The sequence below is a fragment of the Etheostoma cragini genome, chromosome 20 (genome assembly GCF_013103735.1).
Source record: "Etheostoma cragini isolate CJK2018 chromosome 20, CSU_Ecrag_1.0, whole genome shotgun sequence".
NCBI classification, from domain to species: domain Eukaryota; kingdom Metazoa; phylum Chordata; class Actinopteri; order Perciformes; family Percidae; genus Etheostoma; species Etheostoma cragini.
In genome coordinates, this window is record NC_048426.1 from 15820088 (window position 1) to 15834460 (window position 14373).

At 40.7% G+C, this 14373-nt stretch overlaps 2 protein-coding genes across 4 annotated transcripts; one reads left to right on the forward strand and one right to left on the reverse strand.

Annotated features, from left to right (window-relative positions):
- Positions 1-123: 123 nt before the first annotated feature.
- zgc:194887 (uncharacterized protein LOC571819 homolog) lies at positions 124-3123 on the forward strand. Of its 2 annotated transcripts, none has more exons than XM_034858577.1 (3): positions 124-576; positions 691-846; positions 1805-3123. In XM_034858577.1, the coding sequence occupies exons 2-3, from the start codon at positions 702-704 to the stop codon at positions 2497-2499; spliced, it is 840 nt and encodes a 279-aa protein (XP_034714468.1). In that variant the 5' UTR covers positions 124-576; positions 691-701; the 3' UTR covers positions 2500-3123. The 2 variants fall into 2 exon arrangements, with proteins under 2 accessions (XP_034714468.1, XP_034714469.1); XM_034858578.1 differs by having other exon boundaries at positions 124-533; positions 688-846.
- On the reverse strand, positions 2639-11985 carry chrm5a (cholinergic receptor, muscarinic 5a). 2 transcript variants are annotated; one of them, XM_034858570.1, is made up of 2 exons: positions 11294-11985; positions 2639-5684 (listed from the first exon to the last, which is right to left on the reverse strand). In XM_034858570.1, exon 2 carries the CDS (start codon positions 5616-5618, stop codon positions 4035-4037), a length of 1584 nt encoding a protein of 527 aa, XP_034714461.1. In that variant the 5' UTR covers positions 5619-5684; positions 11294-11985; the 3' UTR covers positions 2639-4034. The 2 variants fall into 2 exon arrangements, with proteins under 2 accessions (XP_034714461.1, XP_034714460.1); XM_034858569.1 differs by having other exon boundaries at positions 2639-5687; positions 11294-11984.
- Between the last annotated feature and the right edge of the window lie 2388 nt (positions 11986-14373).

Sequence of the window (14373 nt, forward strand, 5' to 3'; positions counted from 1 at the left end):
TGGTGTGAAATTTATATTTGTAATAACCAAAACAAAGGGTGGAATCCACTTCTTCTTTGGGAGAAGATAGCACCTCCATGTTTCCGCTTTATTCATGGTAAAACAAACACTTCTCTGGACCTGTACATGCTACTTTAAGTTAACACTGTTCTTTACCTCAAGTTAAAGTTCAGTTAGAAAAAGAAAGTACCAGATCACCAGCACCACATTTCAGGTCAACCCCTACAAGCCAGTCTCATCTGGACTTCAGCCTCATTTCGTCTTGAAGTGATTTTAGAGATATGGGTTTACATATCTCTTATCTCTTCATTTACATGTGGCATTATCTTACTTGACACAGATAAGTGGAGGGTTGGTGTCTGTCATTATGATGTGAACCTGAGGCTAAAGTCCACCTGTGACTGGGCAGGAGAAGCTGTGTGAAAGGAACTGCAATTCAGTGAACTGTCAGAAGTCAACGGTCCTGATTGCATTCTAGTGCTTTTCATTCAGAAAGTGTTAACTAATACAGGAGAAGCCTGGGGAAAGAACTGGGTACAGAGAACTACATATCTCATACAGAGGTCTTCGCTGAAGGTAAGACGTTCTTCAGTAGAGTGTTGCTGTATGTTTTTCATCAATTTCACTGAATTCAAGAAGAAGCTCACAGGACTGTATCATTAACTAAACACTGTTGGTCTGATGACAAAGGATAGTGAAGGATGAAGTGTGTGAGATGCTGGCTGCAAGCTGTAGCCCTGCTGCTGCGAACTGTAGCTGGAATTGACATGGAGCATCTCCAAGCTGAGAACCTGAATCTCCTTCCTCCAGATGAACACAACTTGGTCCTGAACCATGGAATGACAGGTATTTGTTGGGGATTTGAAATGCCCAAAACTTGCCAAATCTTCAAAAATGCCGCTGATGATAATGCTACAGTATGTTGCTGCACTGTGTGATTTGTGTTAAACAGTCAACACTGGGCGCCCGGATAGCCCAGTTGGTGGAGCGGATGCCCATGTGTGGGGGTTTGCTCCTTGGCGCAGCAAGCCCGACATGCAGCCCTTTGCTGCATGTCGTTCCTCCCTCTCTCTCCCCTTCCATGTCTTCTGCTGTCCTATCAAAAAAAAAGGCTGAATATTCCCCAAAAAAACAATCTTTAAAAAAAACAAAAACAGTCAACACTGATTGCTTTTAAAAGTTGAATTACCTTAATCTCTGATTATCAGTGTGCAATCTCACGTGGGTGTGGGTCAAATTCCAGCCTGCAGACACAAATTTCTTAGTGACTCATTAATGATGAGTGTTTTGTCCCGTGAGGTGATTTGTGTGTCTTTGTAAGATAGTTTATCAGTCAAACAGTTGTAATAGTTTCGCAATTGATCAAAGTTGAACATGTTTACCTGCTGGGAGATATTGAGAAATAGTGTTGGTGGGCTGTTGCCATCAATATAATGACTAATTCCTGGCATTGCTGTTTAACACAGCGGAGCTTTAGTGCAAAAGTTAGATATTTTCAGATTGTACACAGAGTAGTTGCAAATAAATCCCTTCTGTAGAAACCAAATGAACATATTTTCCAAGTGTCAACTATTAATGAGAAAAAGGTAGTTTCAATGGAAAGTATCTTTAAATATGTTTACATGTCTCCATAATGAGACGTTTAATACTTGTCAGAAGATTATTTGTTTTCAATGAAAGCCCTCATTGTACTCCTGTTCCCCATTCAATGTGATTGTCAACACCACTGAAGCATCATAACAATAGACATCTATTCTAAAGATAAGACTGATGTGTTATTCTGATGTGTTAATTTGCCCAACAGTGCTGCCCAGAGACTGCCATGAAATGCTGATGACCTCTTCAGGCCAGGCCAGAGACGGGGTGTACCTGATCCAACCCGGTGACAACCCCATTGTGACCTACTGTGCCATGCAAGAGGGAGGTTGGACTGTGGTGCAGCATATCACCGTCAATAGCAGCGTGAATTTTGATCGTACCTGGGCTGAGTACAAGCATGGCTTTGGGGCTGTAACTGGCGATCACTGGCTCGGAAACGAATACCTTCATCAGCTCACGCAAGGCCCTGGGCGCTATAAACTGGGAGTAAAACTCGTGGACCAAGATGCCATCACCAAGACAGGGGAGTATGATCCATTCCTGGTGGAGGATGAATCGTCTGCATACAGGCTGAGGCTGGGGTTGTTCCAGGGCACTGCCGTAGATGCTCTGACCCTGGACACAGAGAACTACCTGCATGACAACCAGAGATTCACCACTAAAGACAGAGACAATGACAACTACTTCCAAAATTGTGCAAAGCTGGAGTTTCAGGGGGTGCCGGGTGGAGGTTGGTGGTACGACGCCTGTGCTGGTGCCAACCTCAATCGCAGGAATGTCATCTACTGGCAAAAGGACTGCAACAAGGAGCGACTGTGCAAGTATGCATGGATGATGGTGAAACCTTCAGACTCAGTTAAACTTATTCAAAGTGGAGACTGCAAAAAAGATGAGCTATGAGGACATAGAATATGTGATACTGTGTGACAATGGGTTTGGCAACTATTGAGGAGCAAGAGTTTTTTTTAGGTTTTCTTTGCAAGAAACACCACAGAATGCAACGTCACTCATTTTCTCCTAAGAGCCATTAAACTGGAAATTCAATTCACCACATTTTATTCAGAAATGCATGGACATGATCACAAAATACTGAAAAGAACAAAAAAATAAATCACAAACTTGGAACACAGTATAAAAATGCAGTGCGGTTTCAGTTTTAGCTTTGTTTCCATCGATTACTATGCCAATACATGAAGCAAAGCATCATTCCCCAAATTGCAAGTTCAGATTTCTGGTTTATCACAGTTACGAACAAGGGTTTCATGGGTTTCTTGACATCATAGCTCATGACACATGTAAATTACGTTTTTTTTGCATGTCATGTCCCATCTAATGCTTACACATAGGAACATTTTACAAACAGCATTTCATTTGCCACAGTACATTACAAGTTTGCCAGAAATACAATGAAGATTTGACATATTTATTTTGCTACGGTAATTCAGAGAAAACAAGTTCTGTATTTTTATGCACAAAGAAAAAAGAAAATATCCTGAGGATGAAGACTAATAAACAGATTATAATGAACAATGTGTATTCTCATATCCTCCACACTGTTCCTTTTGTAAACACTGACATTGTTTAGCAAGTTTGTCACGTAATGTAATGTTTGAGCGTTTTAGTTCAGAAGGGTTTGTTAGGGTAGACCAGTAGGGTTCCGTTTGGGGTTATTTATTATTTTTTGTCTTTTAATTTATGGAATCGTTACTCCTTAATGTCCGCTGAGATTTTGAAGAACAGAAAATGCATAATGTGTAATGTGAAAACAACAAAGATGGATCCATATTCACGTATTTGATAAATTTCATTGGCACGTGTGAAAAGGCTTTGATTATCATCAAGTTACAATCTTGACTTAGCAAGCAGATTCTGACATCAGGACGACCCTTATTAGCCCTTTAAAATAAAATTGCAATTTCAAGTGTGCATTTTCAATACAAGCACAATACCTATAGAATATAACTGCATGTGGCATGACATTTTGTGTAAGAGCATCAACTTGGGGGAGGCTACTGGCAATTTCTACGGCTTTTAGACAAACATACAGTGTAAATTATTAGGATAGAGCAAGTTTATCATGCTCCGGATATTAAACTGTGAATCCAATTGAGTACAAATACATTGTAATATACCATAATCGGTGAGTTATTCGGTGGCATGACAGCATCTTTAATATTTTAGAATCTATATACAGCGTCATTGATTATGTTGGGACAATTCTTTAACGTCTTCCATTTCCAAAGTTTGAGCAATAATTAATATACACTATAGCAGAACTACTGATTAAGGAGCAAGATTATAAACTGTACCACCTCTTCAATATAATGTTCTTTACTTTTTATATTGTGATAATTCAAGTTCATAAAGCCAAGATTATCAATACAAACATATAATTTACAGCCATCATTATACACCATCTTAAAAAAAATAAAAGTTCATGTAAGTTTGGAGCTGACCGCAGGGTTTTGTCCATACCAGTATAGTTTCTCCTCAATCCTTTTTTTCTTCCACTGACAAAGTAAGAGCATTCGGAAGGTCTTTTGGAAATTCTTATTACAAAGGGCATAGCACATGGGATTGATGGTGCTGTTAACATAGCACAACCAGTAGCCCAGATGCCAGAGTGAGAGGGGAATGCAGTCTGAGCAGAAGGTGGAAATAAGCACCATGATGTTATAAGGCGTCCATGTTAGGATGAAGGCCAGCAAGATGGCACTGAGAGTCTGAGCTGCCTTCCTCTCTTTGATGAGTACCATCCTCTTCCTCTTGGTGATCTGGTTCTTTAGCGTGGTGTCTATGGCCTTCGACGTGGAGGAAGTGGACGGGATGCTCATGGACTCAGCCGAGGAGAACATTGACGACGCCAATTTGGTGTCTCCATTTTTGCTGGGCGGCTCTACGTGAGCGTCTTTGGTCACAGGCTTGAACTTGTAGGAAACACACTTGCTGCTCTTCTGAGAGTTGCTTTTAGGTGGTGTCTGGAAGAAGCTATTCTCTTCATAGCTGCTGCTGATTTGCTCGCTCTCAATGCCCACTCCACTCTTGATGGTCTCACAAGCCTGGTTTCTAAAGGAGGGCTGGAAGCCCCCTGGAGACACAGGCCTATCCTCATCCTCGGACGAGGCATAACTATTGAAGGTGGTCAGCTGACCAGCTTTGGACCACTCATCATTGGTGGTGGCTGCTGATTTGGCCACATTGCTTCTACTGGAGGAGGACCAAGACGCTTGATTCCTGTCATGCGAAGCCGACCTTGATTTACAGCTGAAACAGGATCTGATAATGATCTTTTGAGGCTTGGGGACCCCAGCGTCTGTGGGATAGTTAATCCCCTGCAGCTCTGCCAGATCTTTGGTCCTCTTCTCTGTCTCCTTGTAGATTCGACAGTACAGGATTGTCATGACTGATACAGGAATATAAAAGGCAGCAATCGCTGTCCCAAAGGTAATCACAGGCTCAGAGAAAAACTGGATCTGGCATTGCCTCTCAGGAACAGTCCTTTTTCCAACAAAGTATTGCCAGCAGAGAATAGGTGGGGCCCAAAGAATAAGTGACACCAGCCATGCCAAACCTATCATGATCCCAGCACGTTTTGGAGTCCGCTTAGCCCTGTAGGTCAGAGGTCTGGTGATGGAAAAATATCTGTCAAAACTGATCACCAACAGATTCATCACTGAGGCATTACTGGCTACATAGTCAACCGCCAACCACAGGTCACAGGCAAGGTTCCCTAAAGCCCAGTAGCCCATCAGTATATACGAGGTATACAGATTCATTGAGAAAACACCTATAATAAGGTCAGCGGCTGCCAAACTCAGCAAGTAGTAATTATTCACTGTCTTTAGCTGACTATTGACCTTAAAGGAGAGCATCACCAGAACATTCCCCACAATAGTGATGAGGCTAACTATGGCCGACACAGTCGCGATGGTGATCACCTCCCAAAGACTGTGAGGAACCAGATGAATGTCCATTGAGCTGGTATTTACAGTAGAGTTCAGTACACTCTCTCCTTCCATGATCCTTTGTGCTTATTAACATCCAGCCATGACAAGAGCGTTTGGATTTGTCATTTTCAGGAAGATCTTCTGGTGAGAAAGGAAAGAAAATGTTATTTCTTTCATGCCTACAAAAAAAAAGTTCCATTCATAGCCACTAGATTGCATTAATTCAGCATATTGAGCATCACATATTAACACTTGACTTGCCACTCAGGAGGAAAATATACAGGCGTAACTGTTTTGCTCTTTAAACCCTAAATGTCGTTAAGACAAATTTGAGTTTTTCATAGATCCTTAACATTTGAAAGCATTCACTTTAGTATGTCACATATACTGATGGCACTGAAGGCATTATTTTCTCAATTTTTGTCATTTGAATCTACTGGAAAAAGGATGGTAAGCCATGGTACTTCACCCAGCAAACACAATTGGATAAAGCTCATGTGAGTATGCCCATATGGAGTGTTTTAGGGGGAACATCTGTGGCACAAATAAAAAAAATCCAGGCCATTATATAATTGGATTCCTTGCTCTAAATTTGTGCTGTTATATTTATAGTACATTGACTCAAATCATAGTTCTCTAAAATGACCATTAGACAACAAAAACATCATAGATAATTCTGGTTTGTAAATAAATTAAAATCCTCCAAAAAACAAATGATGACAGTGATTTTGATCATGTTGGACACTGTCCTGTGTATTTAGTGCGTACAAGCATTATGACTTTTTATGATCTGAGTTTTTGTGATGTTTCTTTATAACATCACGGCAGAATAACTGCATCAGTAATAAATACATAAGTCAATCCATCAATTGCAAATGTAACATGTGTAATGCAGCAATTTTAAAATGGATCCTCTTTCGTTATTTAATCTGTTTGGAGATAGTTTGAGCGTACATGCCTGTTTATTCACTATACCAACTCATCACTGCTTTGAATCATTAGGAGGCAGAGCCTTTTCCTGCATGCACTCAGCAAAAAATTGGGAATACCCCCAAAAAGGTGGCCAATCTTTGGCTAAGTTTAAGACAAAGAAGCGTAGTCACATTTACAGTTATGGGCAACTTTCAGTTCAAGTGACCTGCATGTTTTGTACATACTGTTTGTGCATATAATGGCAGATGCAGTCTGTGGTCAACTTTGAGGTTAGTGAAAAATACAGATCTGCCCACATTTGAAACTCACTGGAAGCTAATTTGTCAGCCATGCGTCAAATTTCTATTTTGGCACTTTTAAAAGTGAGAACACTAAACTAATCAAACAAGCAAATATTTTCTTTGTGGAGAGCCGGTGCAATTCCTTTGTACTGCAATATAGAATACTCCCTTCTCAGCAGCACTTTAGAAATAGAAGCATTTTCAGTTAGCCGAGGTGCTTGAAACCACGCTGAACACATTTTTAGGTTTTTTTCTGTCTTCAAAGCCAACCACAGAAGCCTGCACATACAACTCAGTACATTAAGGCATGTTTTTTGGATCTTATCTCATAAGGTTTGGACTTCCTAGTCACCCACTAGTCAACACATAATGTTTAAGCACTGTTCTTAGGGATAATTAAGTCACATCCTCATTGCTCATTGCAATTGCACAGTTTCTAAAGTGTCAGATATTATTAAGGAGGCATAGCCCTCATACCTAACTACACACCCTGCACCAGCAGAGAGCAGCAAACACCCTCCACATGTGGAAACAGCACATATGGTCCCCTCACTCTTGCACAGGGCTGGAGGCATCAATTGATAGTGTCCTAGGGGCTAACCATGCCAAACTGGACCTGTGTGTTCCAATCAAGCCCAGGGGAAAGTGCTACGGCTTAATGCCTTCTCTTTCCTGACCTACAAGTGCATGACAGTCCCATGTGGTGTTGGTCGTGCCTTGAGGGATTTTAACAAATGTTTTGAAGCAGCATTAAATCCCAAGGGTTTGAATACATTTGTATATGCACATAATTATATTCTGCTAGAAAAACACAGATTTATGCCCATTCAGTGTTTGAGAGTGAGGCTAGTGTCTCTGTGTCGTGCTGTTTCACGGTGAAGATAATAATTTCTCACTCCCTCACTCCTCTCTCAGGAAATACTTCAGCCGACTGGGCATTGGTATTTTCAGCCGTGCCATTTGCTCTGCTTAAAATTAGAGAATTTCAGTGCCATGTTACAGCCTAGCATCTGCGCCCAGTGCATGACCTTCAAAGACCTTGACAGCTCCAGAATCCTTACCTACTATTGAAAATGGCAGGTAACAGCAGTGGCATATTACCATCAGGAAGGCAGAGACTGTTTGAGGTTCTCAATTGGAGCAACGGTGAAGTTTGAGAAAATTGACCTTCATAGAATCCTTCATGTGGTTTGTGGCAATTGTACATTTGGGCCGTCAGCCAGAGATGGCAAAATAGTGTGTGTGCACTGGCATCATGGATGTGTTATACAGGTAGGCAGAGAAACAGCAGTCTGCCAAAGAGAAAGCTGGATTAACATTTTTACAGTTATTGTATTTTGCCCGAGCACAAACCGCTGGATTTGTCAATGCACGTTCATTTTAAATGGTACTCTCATTTCAAAAAAAAAGTTTTTTCCTTTTTTCTATTCTGGAGGAGAATGAGGTGAGAACCTTTGGCTGTAACATTGTTAGTGTTGTCCACCATTTAGCGCTCAAGTGAAATATCTCAACAACTGGATGGCTTGCCATTAAGTTTGGTACAGATTTTCATGTACCCCTTAGAATTAATTGTAACATTTTAGGTGTTCCTCTGTCTGGCGCCATTATCAGGTAAATTTTAAAATTTGTCAAATACTTCAGTTTATGACCAAATATTATGGTAACACGGCCATGGACAACTTGTCTGGTTGGTTTCTTCTTAGCAGGGAAAAATATTTAAGGGATGTCAGCCAATCTTTATTGTGTTTATTACTATTAGCTAGCAGCACACTGACACACTCCAACCACACACTAAATTATTATGGAGAACATGGTAAACATTACTCCCAATTAGGCCTCCATGATTAACTGTTATAAAATCGCAATCTCAATTCACCCTGTTCGTTATTTAATTTTTAAATAACTTTGGTTAATTTCTTTTTTTATAAAACACTGATTCTTTCTTTTGTAAGCACTCCCAAGCGCTGCAATGCTCTCTCTTCTCTTCATTGAAGCTGTTGAACACATTGAATCTGTGTTCACAGGCACACACACACAATGTTTGTGGTGTGGACTCTTTCTACCTCTTGACCTCAACAGGTAGAGCAAGTCAAGCTTGCTAATAGCTTCTAAATCGAAGCAGGAAGCATCTTAATGGTACACTCAGAATAAACTCAAAGTGTGGGGTAAACATGGACTCTACATCACTATTTAGTCAATATGGTCTGTTGTGGCCACTTTTTATGGATACAGTTTGGTATCAAACAGGACGCACAACAGCTTTGTGTCGCTGTCTGGTCAGAAAAAAGGGTTTGAAAAACAAAGACAATGCTTCAGAATTGCTGGTAGCATCCCGCCTGTATTTTGACTTGGTTTTACAGTGTATCAAAAATATTATACCCAGGGTTTATCACTATGCATCAGTACCAAATAGTGGTGCAAAGGTGTGCTCTCACTCTTGCCAAGAAAAAGAAAATATCCTCATTACATATAAATCCTAAGAGTATTAGACTGCCTCCTGAAAATATCCTGTTAGCTCTGTATACATGAGTAATTGTCATTGATCCAGTGATTAACAGTGCTCCGTTTGTGACAGAGGACAGGCTAGGTGGCACAAATCTGTCCTGAGCTTCAATACTGAGCAAAGGCGGACATGTTGAAGGGTGGCTTCCTGCTGGACCTCTGGCACCTGGCCATCAGTGATCCTATGCTGTGGCTCCATACATTGGCCCCCACCTGGGCTCCCAGTCATACATAACCTTTTCCTACACTCTCCTTTGGTTGTAGAAACACAATAACAACTAGCTTGTGTGTGTGTGTGTGTGTGTGTGTGTGTGTATGTGTGTCGTTTGTAAAAGAAAGGGAAACCCGATGAAAAAGCAAAAGAGAGGCGAGTCAAAGCAAAGGAGGCAAAGGACGCTGTGTGTGTCTGCGTGGTGAGTATGTATGATATGCAAATTAGCCCAGAGCTTTTTGGCACAATAGTCCATGCATCCTGTATTCAGCCCACTGACCCATGATTAAGATCCCTGCATACAGTATTTGGCGTCATGGATAAGAACATAAAAAGAGCTTAAATCATTCTGTTTATCAGGCATTGGAGGAGAAAGAAAGAAGATGAGAAATATTCATGTGTAAGGTCTGGCTCTGAAACATGCAACCTGAAATATTTATCAATGTGTCAACGTTGGTGGCAAACAAAAGTGAGAATCCATAGTTGGTAATGCAGAGTATACTTTTCAGCCTTTTTTTTTTCCTAAATGTTTTCTCCCCTGTGAGTCTTAAAACAGTGCAAACTAAAATTTGTCTTCTCCGATTAGAAATGATGAAATAATATTACTTATCATGATCTGCTTTTGAACACCCCGGTGCGTTTGGCAGCTGTTAAAGGGAATAACACAATATGACTTCTTTTCAATAATGAGTGCTTTTCGTTGTTTGGGGCTGTCAGATGTTTGTTTCCAACTTGTAACGCACCCAGTTTTCTCTCTGCTGATGTCACATTTGTCGGCAAAAACAAAGATAATGGATTGATTAAACTCTAGGTACTTATGCTCAGTTGAGGGTAGCCTAATGAGGTTGCTCAAAAACACACAGACAGACTAACTCAGTTTGTCAATATATGTAAAGTCTAGCTCCCTGGCATACCATGCATGAACTTAAAGAAAAAGGATCTGATGCCGTAGTACATCCTTGCTGCAAAATCATTGACAGTTTCACAAAAAATGTGATTAAAGGTATAATTATAGTGTTCTACAATCTAGTCACATTTTTTCTAACCCACCAAACCATAGCAGTTTTACGTTTAGACTACTTCCAGAGACTGCCTTAAGAGAACCATAACCTTTCTTCATTTGTTGCAGCACCTCACAAGATCTGTGGGGACTGGATGGACTCGTTAAAATCACGCTTCACTGCTTATCCCTTCCCTGTTTTGTCATTTCCACTTAATAAAGAGACGAGGCAAAGGAAGTGAGATACTTGTGCTTTAGCTTTTGAAAAACACATTGATGGTTTTTCATTTTAGAACTATGCAGTTGAAATGAGGATATCATTTTGAAATGTCCAACATTTCAATGACATGTCTAAAAGGAGATAGGAGTAGAGGAGAGACAGTGGAAGAAATATGATTGTGCCATTAAATTAGATGCACTACTGACAGACTGAGAGAAGGTCTGAAACAGGTATGTGAAAGTTTGATGAGCGTATTAAATAAATAGATATGTCAGGCAAGATATTTAGTGCCTTAAAGCCTATTAAAAATATCTATGGCACTTTTCTGTACTCCAAGTCCTCCAGCAGAACAGACGCACACACATCTTTCTGGCAGTACATTCTCTGTTGCGTTCATCACGGTAAAAGGCTACATTAAAAATACATGTCAAGACCTCTCAGACATGCACTTGTGCACACATGATGCTGTTTCCCCTTAAATCCATGTCACGCCTTTGTGCATTAATCAAAAAGTGCATACTTAATCACTCATGATTCTCTGGAGACTCTGAAACAAGTCACTGATGTAAACGGAAAGGGAAAAAAGATGAACATACTCACAGTTGACTTTTATCAGATCTCACAGTCGTCTGTTTAAGAGTGCATGTCTCGTGGTGAGAGCAGAATTCATGGTTAATCCTTTTGTTTTGCCTGGGAAGCCTTCAGGTCAAGTGTGCGCTAAGGAACAGGATCACAACACAGTTGGAGAGAGGATTGAGGTGGATGGGAAAATCCAGCTGACTTGACCCTCACATGCCAGAGGGGTCCAAAAGGTAAAAAGTGTGAGCGCAGAGGCAGAGGAGAAAGCGGACAAAGAGTAAGAGGAGGGTGGACACCAGTAAGCTTCGGTCATCCCTGTTCAGGAGGCTGCAGAGTACAGCATTACATTCCCCCCGGCCATCTAACACACTCACCGTGCATTCAGATGAGAAAAGTATCCTCAAGTTGCAGAGCATCTATCCTCAGTCATTCATAAATTAGTAGAATCTGCTCAGGAGCCAAAGAAAGAGGACAGGAGAGAACTTTTCCCCTCAGTGTGAGCTGAGCTGGATGAACTACCTCTCAGGCAATTTAAAGCAGAATGTCACTCAGAGGCTGCCTGACGCCTGAGCCAAGTCACTGCTACTGCCACACTACTGCTGCTGCTGCTGCTGCTCCTGCTGCTGTATCTACTCTGGCCCACAGACACAGATGAAGCTGACGTGAGGAGAAATTCCCATAGGGCTGAATGGTTCATCATGTTTCGGGACAGTGAGCATGCCACTCAGATCACAGCGAGAGAGAGTGTGTGTGTGTGTGTATGTGTGTGTGAGGGGGGGGGGATTGAAGGTGTAGGGGCGGGAGGATGTGGATGGGGGGAGATGGGTGTTTAGTCAGAGCAGTCAAGCTATATCCTGTTTTTGGGTTGTGTAACATAAATCATTAATCTATATCCAAAGGCATGTCTTTTGTGTGTGTTTTACAGCAAAGCGAGTAGAGACCGTGTTTGAACAGCCTTGTGGTTATCAACCAATGTATCTGCAGAGCCGAAAAGCACCACTGCCGCCTTTGTGCTCATAGGGGAGAGCGCTGACATGGCTGGGCAAGATAATCAGACTACTGAAGAGACAGATGTTTTTCATTGGGCCATTTGTCTGTGTGCGTGCGTGCATGCGCATGTATACACAGCATGCATGTCATTGTTCTGATTGGAGAATTATTCGCTTGGCTTTTGGTTCCTGTACTGGATTGGTGTAAAGTCCTCATATGTTTTAATCCAGATGATGGTTGCTGATCTGTCCCACAAGCTCCCATCAAACTGTCAGAGAGATTCATGGACAAATCCGGTTGCTACCAACATATTACTTTGAAGTGTAGAATATACTAAAGTAGTTTCCCTCATTTAATGATTTAACAATTTCTATTTTTTAATTTACTGTATATCTACTTGATGTGCAGTGAATTATAAGTAAGTCATATTGTATAGTCTAATAAAGTGGTTCCTAGCCCGTATCTAATTTGTTCTCTTTCTTGTGAAATAATGAATAAGTTCAAATTTTCATGCCTCTGCATCAATATTTTTTACTTTAAAGCGTCACAGGCCTAAAAAGTTGGAAACCACTGGTCTAGTTCATTGAAATTAAACGTATTTGCTTGCAAACTATCTTGAATATAATAGGTAAAGTAATAAAGAAGTTAAACATACTTAGCTACATAGCACCTTTCTGGACAAGGGGTCACAAAATGCTTCATAATAGAAGATATAAAATACAGGAGAAATAAATATAATAGAGACAAAAGTTGGTAGCCATGCAATGATAAGAAGATGTTCTGAAAACGCCGCTGTGTTAACACACATAGACTAAAGAGCTGCACATTGCCCTGAGAAGCAGACGAAGCTGGTCAGCAGACTATAGATAGGCGATACTCCCTCCTATACTTCATATTGACATTTGTCATAATGCAGCTCTACCCTGAAATGATTTTGCGTCTAGGTCAGAGCTATATGCCAAAAACATGATTGATGCGGTTCATGAAAATCCTGCCACATCTGTTTCACAGAGCACCATATACAGTATATGTTTTTATATTTATATCTGTGTATACAGTATATATATATACTGCATAGATATATCCCCTACACAGTGCCTGACGGTCTAATTTAATGCCATTTCTGGGCAACTGGCCCAAGGACAGACACCTGGCTCATCATTACCGTTAAATTGCGGACCGACACAAAGTCTAGCGCATAGTCATGTTTTTTATGTGATACATCCATACATTAACACTCACACAAAGGCACAGGTGCACACACCAATGTGCTATAACCTTACAAGCTCATTAATGTTGATTATTTTTGCAGGATGTGTCTTATTGATTAAATCACAAAAGTCTATTAGAAATACTGCCAATCTTATGCGTTATCACTTTCTCATTAAAAACTGATAACAGATCAGTGACCGAAATGAAGCCTGTGACCTTTAACACTATGGTTTTCCAATACATTGAAACTGAAAGTGTTTTTTCTACTAGATATCTTTTTGATATTGAACATCTGCTCTGAGAAACAATATTCACATGTTTCTGATAATAGCAGATGCCACTGCACTGCATGTCACAGCAGTATGTAGCAGGTATATCCGCTCATCTACATCCTAAAGGCATGGCTGATTTTCCACAGGTTGCTGGTTTATCACTGCATGCCTGTGCGAGACGAGATGGGGGAGGACATCAACACAGCCAAAGATAAATTGCATTTGTCCATAGTCCACATGGGCTTGCTTATCTCCTGACCCAATTGTGCACCCATATGCTTGCAAAAAAAATATCAGCCTCTACATGGTGCAAATCTGATATCTTTTTTTCTTTCTACTTTTCCTCTGAAAGTGTTTGTTCTTGGAGTGAAGGACAGTTCCTGAACTGAACCTTGGTAATCAGCCTAATTTAGTTATATACTGCCCTTACACTTTTTTATTGTTTTTTCTTTTTTTACTTCTCTTGATTTATTAATCAAATAAAGGATTAGCTTCCATCACTATAAAAGATTAAAAAGCAGCAGAATAATCAATTAAAACATCCAACTGTCACTTTGGAGCCCCTTTTAATCTAGGTAATCCCCAGCACACGTTTCCCTCCAGACTGGCTGAAAGAATCGACTCTTC

What these genes read in the sequence shown, in the direction of transcription:
- chrm5a (XM_034858570.1), bottom strand. Translation starts at nt 5,618, where the DNA reads ATGGAAGGAGAGAGTGTACTGAACTCTACTGTAAATACCAGCTCAATG.
- zgc:194887 (XM_034858577.1), top strand. Translation starts at nt 702, where the DNA reads ATGAAGTGTGTGAGATGCTGGCTGCAAGCTGTAGCCCTGCTGCTGCGA. An exon ending in CCTGAACCATGGAATGACAG is followed by an intron (nt 847 to 1,804) that starts GTATTTGTTGGG and finishes TTTGCCCAACAG; the next exon opens with TGCTGCCCAGAGACTGCCAT.